Source organism: Hibiscus syriacus, unplaced genomic scaffold, assembly GCF_006381635.1.
Source record: "Hibiscus syriacus cultivar Baekdansim isolate YM2019G1 unplaced genomic scaffold, ASM638163v2 tig00110556_pilon, whole genome shotgun sequence".
Classification (NCBI taxonomy): Eukaryota; Viridiplantae; Streptophyta; class Magnoliopsida; order Malvales; family Malvaceae; genus Hibiscus; species Hibiscus syriacus.
Window position 1 is genome coordinate 4694355 of NW_024062779.1, and position 19848 is coordinate 4714202.

Consider the following 19848-nt stretch of genomic DNA (forward strand, 5'->3'; position numbering starts at 1 on the left):
AGAGAAAAAGTTTTGTTCGTTTTGTTTTATTGGGAGAGATGCATGAAGCTAAGCGTCGGTGGATCTGCCGAGTAGTAGTGTATTGAAGTTTAGATCGCCGAGTTCTTGTTTGAGTTTCTCTTTTCGTTTTGGTGGGAAGTGCGTGTGACGATAGTATAATAATATCATATTCATAACAACAATAAATGCTGTAAGGTAGGAGGAAATGTGAGACCACTCCTATTTCTCCCCTTTTCTTATTAACCATGACTCATCAATATGAATTAAGTTATCCCTATGATTATTTTTAGATGTTACGAATTTGAGCATCAACGATTGTATCAGAATGATTGAACGTTGATTGTTGATAAACTCGTGAGAGATAATACTACATGAAAAATAAGCAATATAACATATATTTTGTTGTGGGAGATAAATTAGTTTCAATAATTGTTAATAATTCAATCTGATTTAGGTAGGGAACCGGAAATAATGAGAGAGCTTGTTGATTGTTGTTTAGATACAATGAATGAATCATTACCAGGAAGAATAAAGTTACAATTATGTTAAAAAAATTGTCGTGATTATAGGTGGTTCATCAATTTTTTAATATTGGTTAGGAGTGTTTATAGTAATCTTTAGTGTATGCGTTAGTTATAGGGTCATTATGATTATTTATACGCTAATATATTAGGGGAAATTGTTAATCATACTGGATCATGTTTTGGTAAGTCACATGAATTTATCAAAGTATTATCTGAATATCTTATCTATACGATGTAGTCTTCTCAAAATCTTTTGTCCGAAGAAGCTATATTTTTTTGGAAGTTTTGATATGCGGAAGAATATGTCTAATATTCTCAATTGACAAAAGATTAACAATATTTTGAGACCATTTTTCAAAGATGTAACACAGTTATTTGAACATTATATTTGACTTAAAGATGAACTGATAGCTGATAAAGAATACACAAATAATTTTTTACTCAGATATTTTATGGGTAAAGTATATAAATGGTCACTGAACTTTTTAGATGCTTGTATTTAAATCTTTCAACTTTTAAAACTTGCAATATAGTCACCAAATATTTAGTTCGTTTGCAATATGGTCCCAACGTAATGGCCGTTTCATTTCTGTCAGGGTAAATTATATAAATGGTCACTAAACTTTTCAGGTGCTTGCATTTAGGTCCCCAACTTTCAAAACTTGCAACACAATCATCAATTATATTCTAAACCCTAAATTCTAAAATGTTTCAATTATATTCTAAACCTCAAATTCAAAAATACTTCAATTATATGCCCAACCCGAAATTCATAATCCATTCTCAAAATATGCTATAACAAATTGAACTTGAAACAATAACTCTAAACCCTCAAACATAACCCTAAATGCTAAATTTCCTCACCAATTAACCCAACATAATCAACAACATTTAGTTCATTTTGGGTCTATAACAATAAGTGATTATGTTGGGTTTAGGATTTTAAAGTTAGATTTAACCAACTATAAGTGAACAATACTCAATTTGATTTAAAAAAATTATTTTTGACTTGAATTGATTCAAAAATTTGATATAAATTGACTTTTAGTTGTAATTTCATAAACTCAACTTAAAAAAATTCAAGTTAAATTCGAGTTGTAAAATACAACTCGATATCTCAAAATTTTTATTAATTAGTGGATTAATTTTTAAGTTTGAGTCAAGTCCCTTGACTCTGTATGATATATGTATATCACATATAAAAAATATGAAGAAATATATGTATTGTATATGGTTAAAAAACTATTTAAATTAGAATCAAATAATATTTCTTCATATTTATAATACTATATTATTATTTTGCAAAACAGCCTGAAAGTGATTACCTAGGTGCTGCCCTTATAACAGTCCTAGAGATACACTTGACTGAACCTGAAGGTGACATTCTCCTCTTCTTGACTAGTCAGGAGGAAATTGATTTTGCATGCCAAACTCTATATGAGAAGATGAAAGGATTAGGTAAAAATGTTCCTGAATTGATTATTTTACCTGTTTATAGTGCCCTTCCAAGTGAGATGCAGTCTAGGATTTTTTTATCCTGCCCCTCCTGGGAAAAGGAAGGTCATAGTGGCAACCAATATTGCTGAGGCTTCTTTAACCATAGACGTAATATTCTATGTGGTTGATCCTGGTTTTGCGAAGTAGAATGTTTATAACCCAAAGCAAAGGCTTGATTCCCTGTCATAACACCAATTTCTCAAGCTTCAGTAAAGCAATAGGCTGGGCGTACAGGACCTGGGAAATTCTACCGCTTATACACTGAGAGCGCATAACGAAATGAGATGTCTTCTACATCTATTCCAGAGATACAAAGGATTAATCTTGGCATGATAACACTAACAATGAAGGCCATGGGCATAAATGATCTCCTATCTTCTGATTTTATGGATCCACCTGCACCACAAGCTCTCCAATCTGCCATGGAGCAATTATACAGTCTAGGAGCTCTAGATGAGGAGGGACTTTTGACTAAATTGGGGAGAAAAATGGCAGAATTTCCTCTTGATCCACCACTATCAAAGATGTTAGTGGCTAGTGTGGACCTCGGCTGTAGTGATGAGGTATTGACAATTATCGCGATGATCCAAATCGGTAACATCTTCTACATGCCAAGGGAAAAACAAGCTCAAGCAGATCAGAAGAGGGCCAAATTTTTCCAGCTTGAGGGAGACCATTTGACTCTACTTGTTGTATATGAGGCTTGGAAAGCTAAGAACTTTTCGGGGCCATAGTGTTTTGAAAATTTTGTTCAGTCTCGATCTTTACGGAGGGCACAGGATGTTAGAAAACAACTTCTCAGCATCATGTACAAGTAAGTTGTATCTGATCTTTTATATTTTTTCTTTATATATATGCTTTTATGGTTTTAAGATTTAAATATTCCCACACTGTTAGTTTTAGGATGTATTTGAGCTTACACTTATTGGTTATGACTAGTAGAACTTATATCTATGATTATGACTTCCAATTACCTGTTGGATCATAAACTTGATCCATTATGGGAGCCTAAACCCAAACTCAAACTAAATTGATGTCATTGCTTACATCATTTAAGTAAAGATGTCATTGCTTACATCATTTAAGTAAAGATGTCATTGCTTACATCATTTAAATAATGATGTCATTGCTTACATCAATTTAGTTAGGTGAGAGTTAGGTATTTGTTGAATTTGTAATGGTTTAAATTAGTTTATTTGTGTGGTGTAGGATTATTCTTGAGTAGTATAAATACCCCTCCCCATTTTAGTTTTAAGCATCAAGAAAAATTAAGAGCTTCTAAGTGAGTGAAAAAGCAAAGTCCTAAAAGAGTGAGTTGTAGTTCTTGTTTTTGAGTGAGAGTGCTCTTGTAATATTTGTTTGAGTTTCAATAAAAGTTGTTTGTGTGAGTGTTTTATTTCCAACAAAGTGACATCAGAGAGAGTTGGAAAGATCGAAGGTCTCGACGAGAGGAATCCAACGCCGTCAGAATTTTCTCAATATGAGTTCTGACGCACCGCCACGCACCGCCAGAAGACTGCTACCAGAAAATCGAGTTGACTCACCGAGTTGAGCCATGTCAGCCAAGTTAGAGCCCTTGACCGAGTTGTCCAAGTCCCTCCCAAGGTTTTTTGGCGTTCCGGATTCATCCGTGCAATTGGATTTTACAAAATCTCATTATATTGAGAGATATGGCAAATGGTATGACACCATTCCAAGTTCTGACACTCAAGAACAACAACTACGACAATTGGAGTATCAAATGAAGGCACTTCTTGGATCACAAGATGTGTTGGATATCATAGAGAAAAGCTATAACGAGATTGTGGATGATGTTGTTTTTGCTACTCTTATACCAGATCAAAAGACAACTTTGAAGGATTCAAGAAAGAGAGACAAGAATGCTCTTACCTCATTTACCAAGCATTAGATGATGATGGTTTTGAAAAGATTTCAAGTGCAAGCTCTAGCAAGGAAGCATAGGAGAAGCTGTAAACCTCTTACAAAGGATCCGAGCAAGTGAAAAAGGTTCGTCTCCAAACATTAAGAGGTGAATTTGAATCCTTACACATGAAAGCATCTGAGTCTATTTCAAATTATTTCTCAAGAGTAGTAGCTGTTTCTAATCAATTAAAAAGAAATGGTGAAAAGTTAGAAGATGTGAGGATAATAGAGAAGACACTCCGTTCGTTGGATCCCAAATTTGAGCACATCGTCGTGACGATTGAACAAACTAAAGACTTGAAAGAAATAAGGATCGAGCAGCTCCAAGGATCATTGCAAGCATACGAAGAGAAGAATAAGAAGAAGCATGAGTTTACTGAGCAACTCCTCAAGCTGCAACTCAAGGATATGTATGAGAGCCAACGCAATGAAAAAACCAACATGGCCAAGGCAGAGGTAGAGTCATGGACGAGGCGGAAGTCGAGGTCGTGGACGAGGCTGGAATTATAACAACAACAATTCCAACAACAACTATGAGAAAGGAGAAAGCTCAACACGAGGCCGTGGAAGAATCAATCCGAACTCAAGGCATAAAAAATCTCAAGTTCGATGTTATAATTGTCAGAAGTTTGGGCATTATGCTTCAGAATGTAGAGCTCCCAACAACAAAATTGAGGAGAAGTCCAATTACGTGGAGGAAAAGACAAATGGCAAAAAAACTCTTCTTCTAGCACGAAAGGAAACTGATGGTGACCAAGCAAATTCCTGGTATCTTGACAGTGGTGCAAGCAATCACATGTGTGGAAGGAAAGACATGTTCGTGGAGCTAGACGAGTCAGTAAGCGGAAATGTTTCGTTTGGAGATGATTCCACAATAGCAGTGAAAGAGAGAGGTAACATTCTTATCCGTTTGAAAGATGAGAGACATCAATTTATTTCAAATGTCTACTATGTGCCCAATATGAAAAGTAACATCTTAAGTTTAGGGCAACTGGTAGAGAAAGATTATGATATTCATATGAATAATTATAATCTTTCTATAAAAGATGATAAGAATAACTTCATTGCTAAAGTGTCGATGTCAAAGAATAGAATGTTCTTGATCAACATACAAAATGATGTTGCAAAGTGCCTGAAATCTTGCTACAAAGATACATCATGGCTTTGGCATCTTCGATTTGGGCATCTCAATTTTGGAGGTCTAGAGCTATTATCTAAGAAGGAGATGGTGAAAAGACTACCTCGCATCAACCATCCTGACCAACTCTGTGAAGGGTGTCTAGTCGGGAAACAATTCAGGAAAAGCTTTCCAAAGGAGTCAGAGACAAGAGCCAAGAAGCCACTTGAGCTCATCCATACCGATGTGTGTGGACCGATCAAGCCAAGCTCTCTTGGTAACAGTAACTATTTTCTTCTCTTCATTGATGATTTTTCAAGAAAAACCTGGGTATATTTCTTGAAACAAAAGTCAGAAGTTTTTGAAGTCTTCAAGAAGTTCAAAGCAGCAGTGGAGAGAGAAAGCGGTAGAAATATCAAAGCCATGAGATCCGATCGAGGTGGAGAATTTACTTCCAGGGAGTTTCAAGAGTTCTGTGAAGCAAATGGAATTCGTCGACCAATGACAGTTCCTAGATCCCCCATCAAAATGGTGTGGCAGAAAGAAAGAACAGAACAATCCTCGATATGGCACGAAACATGCTCAAAAGTAAGAAACTACCCAAGGAATTTTGGGCGGAGGAAGTAGCGTGTGCAATTTACTTGACAAATCGATCTCTAATAAGAAGTGTATGGGGAAAGACACCGCAAGAAGCATGGAGTGGAAGAAAGCCTGGCATTTCCCATTTGAGAACCTTTGGAAGTATAGCCCATATTCACGTACCAGACGAGAGAAGAACGAAGCTTGATGATAAAAGCGAGAGTTTTATCTTCATCGGCTATGATGCTAATTCGAAGGGCTACAAGTTGTACAATCCAAACAATAAGAAGTTTGTGATTAGTCGAGATGTGGTCTTCAACGAAGAAGGAGAATGGGATTTTAACTCTCATACAGATGACTTCAATTTCTTTCCTCAGTTTGAAGAAGATGAGCAGACAATGAGGGAATAACTAGATGAATCTCAATAAGAGCTTGCAACTCCACCCACTTCACCAACATCAACCACTCAAGGAGACTCATCACCTTCGTCATCGTCAAGTAGGAGTCAAAGTGAAAGAGTTGTGCAACGCACAAGAAGCCTTATAGATCTCTATGAGGTAACTGAACGACAAGATAATCTTACATTATTTTATCTGTTTACCGATTGTGAACCAGTGACTTTCTAGAAGCGAAATAAGAAAAGAAATGGAGAGATGCGATGGATGAAGAAATCAAGGCCATCGAGAAGAATGACACATGGGAACTTACCTCACTTCCCAATGGGCATAAGGCGATATGTGTCAAATGGGAGTACAAAACAAAGCAAAACGCCAAAAGAGAGATTGAAATGCACAAGACGAGTCTAGTTGCTAAAGGCTATAGTCAAAAGGCTGGAATTGACTATGATGAGGTATTTACTCATGTTGCTCGATTGGAGACTATCAGACTAATCATTTCTTTGGCAGCTCAAAACAAGTGGAAGATATAACAGATGGATATAAAGTCTGCCTTCCTAAATGGACTTCTTGAAGAGGAAGTTTACATTCAGCAAACATCAGACTATGAAGTCAAAGGGCACGAAGACAAGGTGTTGAAGTTGAAGAAGGCTTTTTACGGCTAAAACAAGCACCAAGGGCATGGAATAGCTGAATCGACAAGTACTTCCAAGAGAATGGCTTCAACAAATGTCCCTACGAGCATGCTCTATATATCAAGATCAAAGATGAAGATATTTTGATCGTGTGTCTCTATGTGGACGATTTGATCTTCACCAGAAGTAACCCAAGCATGTTTAATGAATTCAAGGATGTGATGATGAAAGAATTCGAAATGACAGGCATGGGGCTCATGACGTACTACCTTGGCATTGAAGTTAAGCAACAAAATGATGGAATTTTCATTTCGCATGAAAGGTATGCAAATGAGATACTGAAGGAGTTCAAGATGGAGAACTGTAAGCCAATAAGCACATCGACAGAATACGGGATCAAGATGACCAAACATGAAGAAGGCGAAAGTGTAGATCCAACATTCTTCAAAAGTTTGGTAGGAAGTCTACGCTATCTAACTTGAACAAGACCCGATATTCTTCACGCAGTGTGATTGGTTAGTCGCTACATAGAATCTCCAACAACCACTCATTTTAAAACCGCAAAGAGAATTCTTCGCTATCTGAAAGGTACAATTGACTTTGGCTTGTTCTATTCAGTTACTAATGATTACAATATTGTTGGATATAGCGACAGTGATTGGGTGGAGACATAGAAAATCAAAGGAGCACTACTGGATTCGTATTTTTCATGGGAGATATTGCGTTCACATGGATGTCAAAGAAACAACTGATTGTCACATTGTCCACTTGTAAAGCGGAATATGTTGCTGCTACCTCATGTGTTTGTCATGCAATTTGGCTTAGAAATCTATTGAAGGAGATAGGTTTGATACAAGAAGAGCCTACCAAGGTTTGTGTCGATAACAAATCAGACATTGCCTTATCAAAGAATCCAGTATTCCATGATCGAAGCAAGCACATCGACATTCGCTACCACTATATAAGGGAGTGTGTTGCAAGAAATAATGTGAAAGTTGAATACGTGAAGTCACAAGATCAAGTTGCCGATATTTTTACCAAGCCACTAAAAAGTGAAGACTTCATAAGATTAAGGAACTTACTAGGGGTCACAAGATCAAGTTTAAAGGGGGTGTTGGATCATAAACTTGATCCATTATAGGAGTCTAAACCCAAACTCAAACTAAATTGATGTCATTGCTTACATCATTTAAGTAAAGATGTCATTGCTTATATCATTTAAGTAAAGATGTCATTGCTTACATCATTTAAATAATGATGTCATTGCTTACATCAATTTAGTTAGGTGAGAGTTAGATATTTGTTGAATTTGTAATGGTTTAAATTAGTTTATTTGTGTGGTGTATGATTATTTTTTAGTAGTATAAATATCACTCCCCATTTTAGTTTTAAGCATCAAGAAAAATTAAGAGCTTTTAAGTGAGTGAAGAAACAAAGTCCTATAAGAGTGAGTTGTAGTTCTTGTTTTTGAGTGAGAGTGCTCTTGTAATTCTTGTTTGAGTTTCAATAATAGTTGAAAAATGCATAATGTTGCTTTAGCTGAATTGGTTGGCAAATTTTTACCACCTACTTTCCAAGTTTCTTACTTTCTGTTGCCATACTAGTGATGCAAAGCTTATTGTTGTTGTCTCGGTTCTCTGGATGTGCTTTTATTACTCTTGCATTATTCTGACTAGTCTCTTGTTAGTAATATCTTTACATGTTCTATCACATCAACCAGCAGTCCTCTCTCTCTCTCTCTCTCTCTCTCTCTAGTTTCGGGTATTATTACCTCTTAACATGCTAAAAGTTTATACTTGGCCTTTGAGGTTCTGACCTGAACACTGATGCTTTTTCAGTTACAAACTGGATGTAGTGAGTGCAGGGAAGAATTTTACAAAGATCAGGAAATCTATCACAGCAGGGTTTTTCTTCCATGCTACAAGGAAAGATCCACAGGAGGGATATAGAATTGTGGTGGAGAACCAGCCTGTATATATTCACCCAATTAGTGCCCTTTTCCAGAGACAACCGGACTGGGTGATCTACCATGAGCTGGTAATGACTACAAAGGAGTACATGCGAGAGGTGACGGTGATAGATCCCAAATGGCTGTTTGAACTTGGGCCTAGATTCTTCAAACAGGCAGATCCCACAAAAATGGGCAAGCGCAAACGCCAGGAGCGTATTGAGCCTCTTTATGATAGATATCATGAACCTAATTCTTGGCGTCTCAATAAACGACGAGCCTGAACTGCATGCATCGCCATTGTAAGTCTCTGTTATTTTTCTCTATATAACTAAATTTGTTGATTTATGCAATCATTTGCTTCTAAGTTCCTAGAAATTAACTAATGACACTTCAATGAGGTAAAAAGTTAATAACTTATATGATTTTGATAAAACAATTCAAGTCCATGTATCTCATTTCTTATATATATTTTTTAATTCATTTTCATCGGGCTCTTTTTTCATGCCTTCCCAATACAAACCAGTATGTCAACATACATATCATAAAAAGAAATGGGTTATGTATTGCAGTATAACCCTTATTTGGCAACCGGTCCCCATCATTTTTATGATCATATTCTCCATTGCCTTTATTTTCCGTAGCAGAAAGATGCAGCAGTACCGGAATACTTTGTTCACATTTGAAAACTTTACGAGGATCAACCGTAGTTTTGACCTCCACCAGCCTATCAAAACGTCTATGGAAGTTCCTTTAGGAAAGCCTGCACAGAAAACAGTGGATTTGATCCAACTCATATCCCTGCAATCTTTTGCCAGCAACCCCCGTCTGGCAATTTGTGGGCAACTTGTTGCCACTGATATTTTTGAGGTTCTTGCATTGAAGACTGTAACATTTGTAGAAACCGGAACCAGTTTGAGGCTTTGAGCCTTCATGCAAGACTTACTCCGAAACTACCTCTAACGGCCCAAAACAGATCCCCCTCCTCAATTCTCTGTTGAAGATCAACGATGTTATCTGCAGCACCCCCTCCTCATCAGCCTATGCCCACCCCCGGGAAAGTGTCCAAGAGTCGAATGGACCCCAGCTGGCCAGCCGGAGAGCCAAAGGAATTCGTTTTCTCAGCGATCCTGTAGTAAAGTTTGCCAATGGTTGCTCCAGCTTCAATCCATGTACTCTTGTTAGAAATATATATAGTAACTAAACGGAGATTGAACATGCCAAGCACGCAAAAGGAATCTCCGAGATATAAGAGAGCGACCCATAATCATGGTCACCACTTGGATTCCGATTTGCAGGCCTAAGCTTTTGAAACAAACACAGTTGCCTAGACGTGGGATTCATGCATGGTAGTTACAATAGCTAGTGGTTTCGGTGTGGCTTGTTGAAAATCCAAGGTTTTTAGCTTACGCATGAAGAGCAGTTAGAAATGAAGAATTGGAGGGAGTGTAAATGACGCCCAAAACTGGGTTTGAAGGCTGGGAATGGTGGGGCAGGCAGTGAAGAATGTATTCAGGCAGTCCATTTTAATATGCGCAGTTGGTAGGTATCAAGCAAAAGCGAAAAAAGAAAGCACAGTTAACCAAGAATTACATTTTTTTTATTTCCCTAATCGATTGTTGGTTTTTTAGTAACTGTTTTGTTAAGTGGTTTTTTGTCCATGAGACGCTTTTAGGAATGTTTTGCTAGTTTTTCGAATTGTTTTATTCTGGTTTGTAATCTCCTGTTTTGATCCTACTGCAAAGGTTCTGGTTTATCGAACAAAATTGAGGTATTCTTTTTCCCCTTCCGTTACTTTTTTACTACCTTTAGGTGGATTGAAAAGTATAAAGAAGATTTTAACGAGACATTATGTTCTTATAAAAAAAATTGTTGGTTTCTCTCTACTTCATAGTTTTGTCGTTTTTGTGGAAATAATAATTGAATTAGGCTTAAATGTTCATTAAGAGATCTAATTAGGCTTCGCTGATCACCTTGGATAATTGAGCAAACAAAACACGTTACTTTTTTTTTTAATCTTTGACGCAAATGCTTGAAGCTTACACAAATGGAGGCACACTCCTAAGGGAGCAGGCCAAGTACAAAAATCTAAATAATTTTAAAACCACATGATACACAAATCATAATAGGTCAACTTAAGTAATTCGAAATCAAATTTGGTGGAAAGAAAAAAAATCAAATAATTGGAGAATTTTAATAGGTTCGGCTGAAATGGTAACTGGCAGGTGGTACAATGAGTTTCATGTGTTGTGTTGAAGCATGACTGTATGGTTATATGCGTATGTGCAATGTGGCTTAGAGTGTGTGTGTGAGTAAGCAGTTAATGTGCAGTTTGTTAGGTTAGTTAGAGCAGTTAGAAGTTGTTATGAGATTGTTAAGGCAGTAAGCTTGTGTATAAATGTATTGCATAGTCTTGGTTAATGGTACATTTCTTGTATCTTCTTGATAATTCCAAGTTCTTGTGTATGAACTTCAACATGGTATCAGATGCCATTGATCTAGTGGTGCAGTAGGAGTTACTTCTGGTTTGTTGAGTGTGCATTCGTTGTATGGCACTTCCTGCTTCTCCTCTTTCTGGTAGTGTGGTGAGCAGCTCAGATCACTTGGTAGCTGCTTCCAAAGGTTTTACTAATAAACGTATGAGCGTGGTGCTTGATGAACGAAACTTTCTGTTATGGAAACAATAGGTGTTGTTGACGGTTAGAAGTCATCGGCTTGAGAAACTGCTTTCTGGTCTGGTGGTTGCTCCGCCTGCGACGATTGTGCTGGAAGATGGAGCGCTTTTTGAAAATGAAGATCATGATATCTTCGTGGCCCAAGACAGTGCCTTGGCCTCATGGTTTCTCTCTACAATCAGCCCATCTTTCTTACCACATTTAGTAGGGGCTGAGACAGCTGCTCAAGTATGGAAAACAATTAACAAGATTTTTGCTTGTAAGTCTACTACCACAGTAATGAACTTGCACTATCAACTTAAAGCAGTTCATCAATGAGATTTGGGGATGCATGTTACACCTCTCAAGTTAAAGAGATATGTGATGCCTTGGCATCATGTGGCAGTCCAGTATTTGAACTGGAACACATTGCGACCATCTTGAATGGGTTATCAGCTGAGTATAAGCTGAGTATAAGCTGGTTGTCACTGTGTTATCAGCCAGCTGAGATGCCTTGACCTTAGAATGAGTTGTGTCTGTACTCGTTGACGTTGAAACTCATCAAAAGAATTTCAGTAGGTTTGATAATATAATTGTTGCTGCAAATGTCTCACAAGTTAAGACTTCCATATATGACAAAGCTAATCGGTTTGCTCGACAAGATCAAGTCACATCAGAAAGATACCCAGCTTATAACAACCAGGCTGGTCGTGGTAGAGGGCGTGTCAAGGTGCAGTGTCAGTTATGTGGCAAGAATGGTCATCTTGTTAACCGGTACTAGTACCGATTCGATAAGTCGTTCTCAGGTGTGGATGACTCTGATGTGAGGAACTCGTTTAAGGATCGAATGCCTACAGCTAATACTTGTCATTTCAACTCCAACAACTGTATGTGTGGGAACAAGATGAATGCGAGTGCAGCTGGGGTAAGTGATCAAGAACGATTTAAGCCTGTTACAAATGTGGATTCATGAGCCACTCACCATATTACACCTGATGCCACAGAAGTTATGGATGGCTCGGATTATACAGGAGTTGGTAAGCTTACTGTAGGCAATAGTAATGGTATGTGCATTAATAAAATTGGTCGAGCTTCTATTTTTACTACATCTCGTGCTTTAGTGTTGAGTGACTTGTTACATGTACCTTCAATAACTAAGAAACTGGTGTCGGTTTCCAAGCTTGCTAGGGATAATGGAGTATTCTTGGAATTCCATGTTGATCACTATGTGGTTCGAGATGAAAGAATTGGTGATGTGTTGCTATGAGGTAGAGAAACGGATGGCTTGTATGAGTTCGTTGGTGTTCTGTCTACTCGAGGTCGAGCTGCTGAAGCAAATGTAGTTATTAATTCTAGTAATAACTATGTACTATGGCATGATCGATTAGGTCATCCATCCTATAAGTTTTTGTTACAAGTTTGCAAACAATGTAATATCATCTTGCCAAGTAGTGTTTATAAATAATTGCTTCCTATATGTGTTTCGTGTCATATGGGCAAAAGCCACAAGCTTCATTTTATGCGTCTGAAACTCGATATGAACCGCCATTCCAACTGGTGTTTACCGATCTGTGGGGTCCTAGTCACATTGTGTCAAATGGATTTAGGTATTATGTATCCTTTGTGGATGCCTTTTCAAGGCATACGTGGGTGTACTTACTGAAAATCAAAGGGCAGACTATCCAAGCATTTCAATTGTTTCAGAGGCTTGTTCGAACTCAGTTTGGAAAGGAGGTAAAAGTAGTGCAGAGTGACTGGGGAGGTGAGTATCGATATCTGTCAGTCATGCTTGCACAATCTGGAGTTCATCATCGAGTGACGTGTCCGCATATATCCCAACAGAATGAGGTGGTTGAAAGAAAACATAGGCATTTGTTTGAAATGGCATTGACTTTACTAGCTCAAGCATCCTTACCCTTGAAGTACTGGTCTTTTGCAATTGTTACAGCAGCTCACTTAATTAATAGGTTACCAACTAAGGTACTTCACGGTCATACACCATTTGAGAGACTTTTTGGAAAACTTCCTATATATAATCATCTGAGGGTGTTTGGTTGTAGGTGTTTTCCTCATTTACGGGTATTTCATCCTTATAATCTGGCGTACAGGTCGCAGTCGTGTGTTTTTGGGCTACAACATGAATCACCGAGGATATCAGTGCTTAGCACCTGATGGAAGAGTGTACATGTCTCGGCATATAGTCTTAGATGATCAAGTATTTCCATTTGCTGAGTCTGAAGGTGGAAAGAAGAGTGGAATGGCTGCAGCAAGGCCATGTATTGGAACTTCTTTGGTGGTAGTTCCAGGTGCACAACGTGTTTGTGGTAATTCTTCATGAGCAGTGGTGCACGGGTTTGGAAATACACCAGTATGCAATGAGGAAATATCATAGGCTACTGCGACTAGAACTTCTAACAGTGAGCACAGTCAACTTGCTGAGAGTGAAAATATTCATGGAGGACAAAATGATGGTGGTTTGGTTGATGAGATAGTCCCTATTAAGGTGGCTGACCAGGCCGAGGCTGCTCCAATGAGTTCCTGTTGAGGTGACTGGCCAGACCGAGGCTGCTCCAGTGAGTTCCTTCGTTCCTGTTGAGGTGACTGGTCAGACCGAGGCTGCTCCAGCGAGTTCCTTTGTTTACAATGATCACCCTATGATCACTTGTAGTAAACGAGGGATCTTTAAACCAAAGGCGCTTGTTGTTCAAGCTCGAGGTGGTGGCAGTGAGTCGTGCTCAATTACTCAAGCACTGCAAGATCCACAGTGGAAGGAAGCAGTACTGGCTGAGTATGATGCGTTAGTGAGAAATGATACCTGGGTGCTTGAACCATTACCTAAAGGGCGTACAACAGTCGGTTGTAAGTGGTTGTTCAAGGTTAAATACAATGTTGATGGGCTTGTGTTGAAGCATAAGGCTCGTCTTGTGGCAAGAGGTTACTCGCAGGTACCCGACCACGATTTTAATGATACATTCAGCCCTGTGGTGAAGAACACAGCAGTGAATGTTGTGTTGTCTCTAGTTGTAACTCATGGTTGGAGTCTGATACAAGTGAATGTCAATAATGCATTCCTTAACGGGGAACTTGGAGAAGAGGTGTACATGGTGCAGCCACCAGGGTTTGAACGAGTGGAAAATGATGGAACTCGATTGGTTTGTAGGCCGAAGAAGGCTCTGTATGGGCTGCGTCAAGCACCGCGTATGTGGTATGCCAAGCTGCGCAACTTCTTGTTGGAACTAGGATTTTGGCACAACGGTTGATGCGTCCTTGTTTGTACGTCGAATGGGTGGAGTTCGCACGCTTGTACTTGTATACGTAGATGATATTATCATCACAGGTGAATCGAGTGATGTTATTAATGAAATAGTTAGTTTACTTGGTAAAAAGTTTCCTTGAAGGATCTGGGAGAGCTTGGGTATTTCCTTGGTGTTGAAGTTCGTAGGTCGCCTGAGCAGCTGGTGTTAAGTCAACGCAAATTTGTTCAAGGATTGTTGGAGCTGACTGGAATGCTTATTGCCAAACCCGTACCTACGCCAATGGTGGTTTCACCGAAACTAACTTCTGATGCTGGAAAACTCTTTCAGACGTATGGATGTATCAAAGCACAGTTGGTTCACTGTTTTACTTGAGTCATACACGGCCGGATATTACCTTTAGTGTTAATCGAGTTGCTCAGTACATGCATTATCCTTGTGATGGTCATTGGCTTGCTGTTAAAAGGATATTGCGTTACTTGCGTGGCACAGTTGCCTGTGGCTTGGTGTTCAGGCAGTCGACTGCGTCTGAAGGTTGTTGTGTGACTGCATTTGCTGACGCTGACTGGGCTAGTAACGTTGATGATCGCAGGTCAGTGTCTGGTTCATGCGTGTTTCTTGGCTGCAACTTGGTTTCGTGGAGTGCGAAGAGACAGAAGACAGTGGCTCGTTCAACAACAGAAGTTGAATATTGAAGTATTGCTAATACGATAGCTGAGGTGATCTGGGTTAGGTCTCTTTAGGCAAACTTGGGTGAAGCAGTTGATGCGGTTCCAGTTGTGTGGAGTGATAATACGAGTGCTATTGCCATGAATGCTAATCCAGTGTTTCATGCATGATCGAAGCATATAGAGTTTGATATTCATTTTGTGCATGAGAAGGTTGAGTGTGGAGCTGTTCGAATTAACTATGTTCCAGCAGAACACCAAATCGCTGATGGGATGACAAAACCGTTGGCTAAGTCTGCACATGTGTTGTTTACTCAGAAAGTGCAGGTCACAGAGAAGGGAACAGCTAGAAGGACGGGGAGAATGTTGAAGAATGACTGTATGCTTATGTGCATATGTGCGTATGTGCAATGTGGCTTAGAGTGTGTGTGTGAGTAAGCAGTTAATGTGCAGTTTGTTAGGTTAGTTAGAGCAGTTAGAAGCTGTTATGAGACTGTTAAGGCAGTAAGCTTGTGTATAAATGTATTGCATAGTCTTGGTTAATGGTACATTTCTTGTATCTTCTTGATAATTCCAAGTTCTTGTGTATGAACTTCAACATGTTGAAACTTCTAATCAGACGATACTTATCATATGGATCATATTGTACGTGATAGTGAAGGTCTATTCAATAATTTCTTCATATAATACGTGTATTTATCACGTGTGTATTTTAACTTAAGATGGTCACGAAGACAATAATTTGTTCGCATGAATAATAAATGTTATCTCATATATGTTCTTTTGAAGGTTTAGAATACTCTTACAATACATCCACCATAAACCAACAGAATAAATAGACGACTTAATTTCGTAATATATTTTGTTTTTATTTTTCACTCGGATTTTTATTTTCAATTTAAAACAGAACTACAAGCCCAGTGTTGGCCGAGCATGCAATAATGGGGATGTTTCTATTTGAACCTTTATTTGTTTGGTTGCATGATCGTATCATTTTGATTTAGATGAGGGAAATGGCGGAATACTTTGTTCGTTGTTGAAGAAATTATGAGGGTCTACCTTGGCCTTCACCTCTGCCAATCTCTGAAAATTTCGCTTGAAATACTTGGCCCCATAAACTTTGGCCACTTCAAAATCCGTACCATTGCTGCCAATGTCAAGGTCTCTATAATTAAGAAACGCCTCCCTTGGCTTACTCGACACGTATGGAGCCATCTCGGCGTATAATTTTGTCATCAACCCTAGGTACTTTTCGGTGGCTTCACTGCTCCCTTCCGACCAGAACGCGGTGTACTGGAACTTGTAAAGGGTTCCAGCTCTGTGCGCGAATGCAGTTTCGGATTCCGAAATCTCAGCCATTCGACCACCGTAAGGGTTCATTTGCATCCACGAGCTCCCTATTTCCATCATCATCCTCCACAGGGTCGTTAAACCTTCCTTGGGGAACACGTTTTTGATGTAATCAGACTTGCTTTTGGAGAACACTTTGCCGGTTGGCACTCTATTCAGCAAAACGTCGATGGATGTTCCATTGGGGAAGCCAAACCAGAAAAGTGTAGATTCAATCCAACTCATTTCAAGGCAATCCTTCCGTTGTAAACCTAATTCCGGTAAGCTCGCGTGCAGCAATTTAAGAAGCCGGTCGGTTTTCCCAAGAAAATGGACGATGAAAATTACTCGCACTGTGCTGTTGGTGTTGCCTGTTGCAGGAATGGCTACTGAGGTGATTCGGGTGAAAAGATCTTTATCGAGTTTATAGGCAACTTGAAGCCATTTATGAGCAAGATCGGTCGCGCCTTCTTCCAATGTCCTTTGGACTTGGAAAACAGTGACTTTAGCAGGGACTGGAACCAGCTTGATCTTCCATGAGAGAATGACACCGAAGCTAGTTCCGCCGCCGCCTCTGATGGCCCAAAATACATCCTCTCCCATGGATTTTCGGTTATGGATTCTAGCCTTAACGTCGATCAATTGAGCGTCAACCACATTATCTATGGACAACCCGAATTTTCTCATCAGGTTACCGTAGCCACCTCCGGTGAAATGACCACCAATGCCTAGAGTAGTGCACACGCCAGCTGGGAAACCATGTACCTTACTCTTCTCAGCAATTCGATAGTATAGTTCGCCGGTGGTCGCTCCGGCCTGAACCCATGCGGTCTCGGTTTTCATGTCGATGTTTATAGACCGAATATTAGAAAGATCAATGATGACAAATGGGACCGATGAGAATGAGACGAAGGAGAGGCCTTCGTAATCATGTCCCCCGCTTCGAATCCTCACCTGTAATCCCGATTTCTGGGCACAAACAACAGTTTCTTGAACATGAGATTCATGCAGAGCAGCTATGATCGCCACGGGTTTTCTGGTCGCATTGGCCTGACTTAGAGCTCGAAGATTACTTGTATGGAGCTCGTAAACAAACTGAAAGGAAGTGTTTGAGGGAGTGTATATGGCATCGGAGATTGGTTTAGAAGGCTTGTGAAAATGCTTTGGGAGGCATTCCAGAAAATCATCAACTGAGTTGGGGTTAGATTTTGATCTCCCAAAACAAAAGGATTGTAACAATGATTGGTATGCCTCTCATTTTGGTCTAACGATGTTCGTGTAGGTTATACCATATCATCATCTATCTATATATATAATACAAGGTAATCTGACTTTATTATTAAATTTGTTTTATTTTAAATTTATTTAGGTATCTCATGTGATTAAATAGAATTTATTTAGGTACCATATCATCTATTTATTTTAAATTTATTACTTGTGTTATCGTCTCATCTTATTTTGACATCTTTTAATTATTAATAATTATAAATAAATGATTTTAAAATTATACTTTAAGCCACACGTTGATTCATCTTATTTTGAGATATCTTAATTATTAATCATTATGAACAAACTATTTTAAAATTATATTTTAAGTCATATATTGATCATGCTTATCCTAAAGATATGTCAGTCATGTATTACTTTTTAAAATGATGGTTCAAAAATATTGTATAATAAAATAAAATTGTGAAATACCAAAATTTAAGAAAATTAAAATTAGGATGAACATAAATAAGGATTTTTTTGTCTGTTAAACACTATATATATTTTTAAGAACAGTTGATTATAATCGAATTATTGAGAAATATTTCAAAGAATTTTTGGGACTCAAATTTTGAGGTTCTATAACCTATCATATGCTACAATCGTCGATCGACGGCATGATGTGGATAGATCGTCTCTCCATCCAACAGCAGATCAAGGGGTTTGGTATGAAACAAAAAAACGGTGAAAAGACCTCTTAGCTCATCCCTTCCAAAATAGGCAACAACAACCATTTAGTTAAAGGTAAACTACACTAAAAGTCACTTAATTTTTAGAGTACTTTCATTTTGGTCACTAAAATAAAAAGGCATTCATTGAAGTAACTTTCATTAGAAAAAACTTACATTTTAATCACTCGATTATTAAACTATTAATGATAGCTGATGTGATATGTTAAAAAATATTTTTAAAAACATTGGCAATTACTCCTCCTTTCATTGTCTTATAATCGTTATGTGGTTTTTCAATTTAAACTAAAGGCTACAACATTATGAACTGTCACTATCAACTATTGGATCATCTCAAAATCAAATTATATTAATCTTTTATTTAAATAAATATTTTCATGATTAGAATTGATAAAGAATCATTTCCTTCATTAAAATCTTGATTTTACAATTTAGAAACTTAAGAATATTTTTTTAAAATTATGTAATTTTTAATGACAAATAATAATAACCACAATGAAAATAAATTAAAATTTTAATAAATATAATATATCTATATTAAAAGAAATCTTATTTATTATAAGTAGATTTTTTTAACATAATTAAGAATACAATACATATTCGTATATTGTATTTAAAAATAAGAATTAACTATCAATTTATTAACAGGATTAATAACTTTAACTTACACGGTGCATAATTAATAGGACAAGAATGCAATTAACTAATATTTCTTTTGGTCACACATACGGTGGTCAACGGGTGTTCTTCACGTGAATTATGAGTTATTTACCACTTGGAACATGCCCAACATTAATTTTGACTTCAAAAAGAAGGTAAGATCCAACCTTTTGACTTTGTGTAGCCTTAGCAGCCTCACTTTTAAGAGTTCTTCTTTTCTTTTAGCTTTTTTTTTCATGTATATTAGGACATAGAACGTGCCAAATATTAATTTTTGCCTTTAATAAGAAGATAAGGTCCGAATATTTTTGTAACCTTAGCCGCCTCAATTTTAACAATTTTTTTTTCTTTAAATTTTTTCTTCCTTTACAAAAAACAATGATGTTGATTTTTAATCATAGGTTTTAGAAAAAGTGAAAGAATGACAATGAAAATATACTTTTATAAAAATACAATAAAATTATAAAAATTTTCTCATTGAATTATAGTAAAAAAATGTGAGCCATTATAGATACGGAAACTATATAATGTTATGAATCTTCTAATGGATTATATAAATATGTATAATGTGAAATGGATAACATGTTTAATAAATGTATGGGACAGGGCAGCACGTATTAGCATCTTAATTAGGGATGTGGTCGGTTGGTTTCAGTGGTAAGCAGTTTGATATCGTTTAAGTAAGGTCTTAAGTTCGAGTCGGAGACTCA

At 37.7% G+C, this 19848-nt stretch overlaps 1 protein-coding gene and 1 pseudogene across 1 annotated transcript; one reads left to right on the top strand and one right to left on the bottom strand.

Moving 5' to 3' along the window:
- The first annotated feature begins 1822 nt into the window (after positions 1 to 1822).
- Positions 1823 to 8982, top strand: LOC120131517 (annotated as a pseudogene).
- A 7202-nt stretch (positions 8983 to 16184) lies between these two features.
- On the bottom strand, positions 16185 to 18523 carry LOC120131519 (berberine bridge enzyme-like 17). Its single transcript, XM_039148501.1, has 2 exons — positions 18390 to 18523; positions 16185 to 17736 (listed from the first exon to the last, which is right to left on the bottom strand). The coding sequence occupies exons 1-2, from the start codon at positions 18521 to 18523 to the stop codon at positions 16185 to 16187; spliced, it is 1686 nt and encodes a 561-aa protein (XP_039004432.1).
- Between the last annotated feature and the right edge of the window lie 1325 nt (positions 18524 to 19848).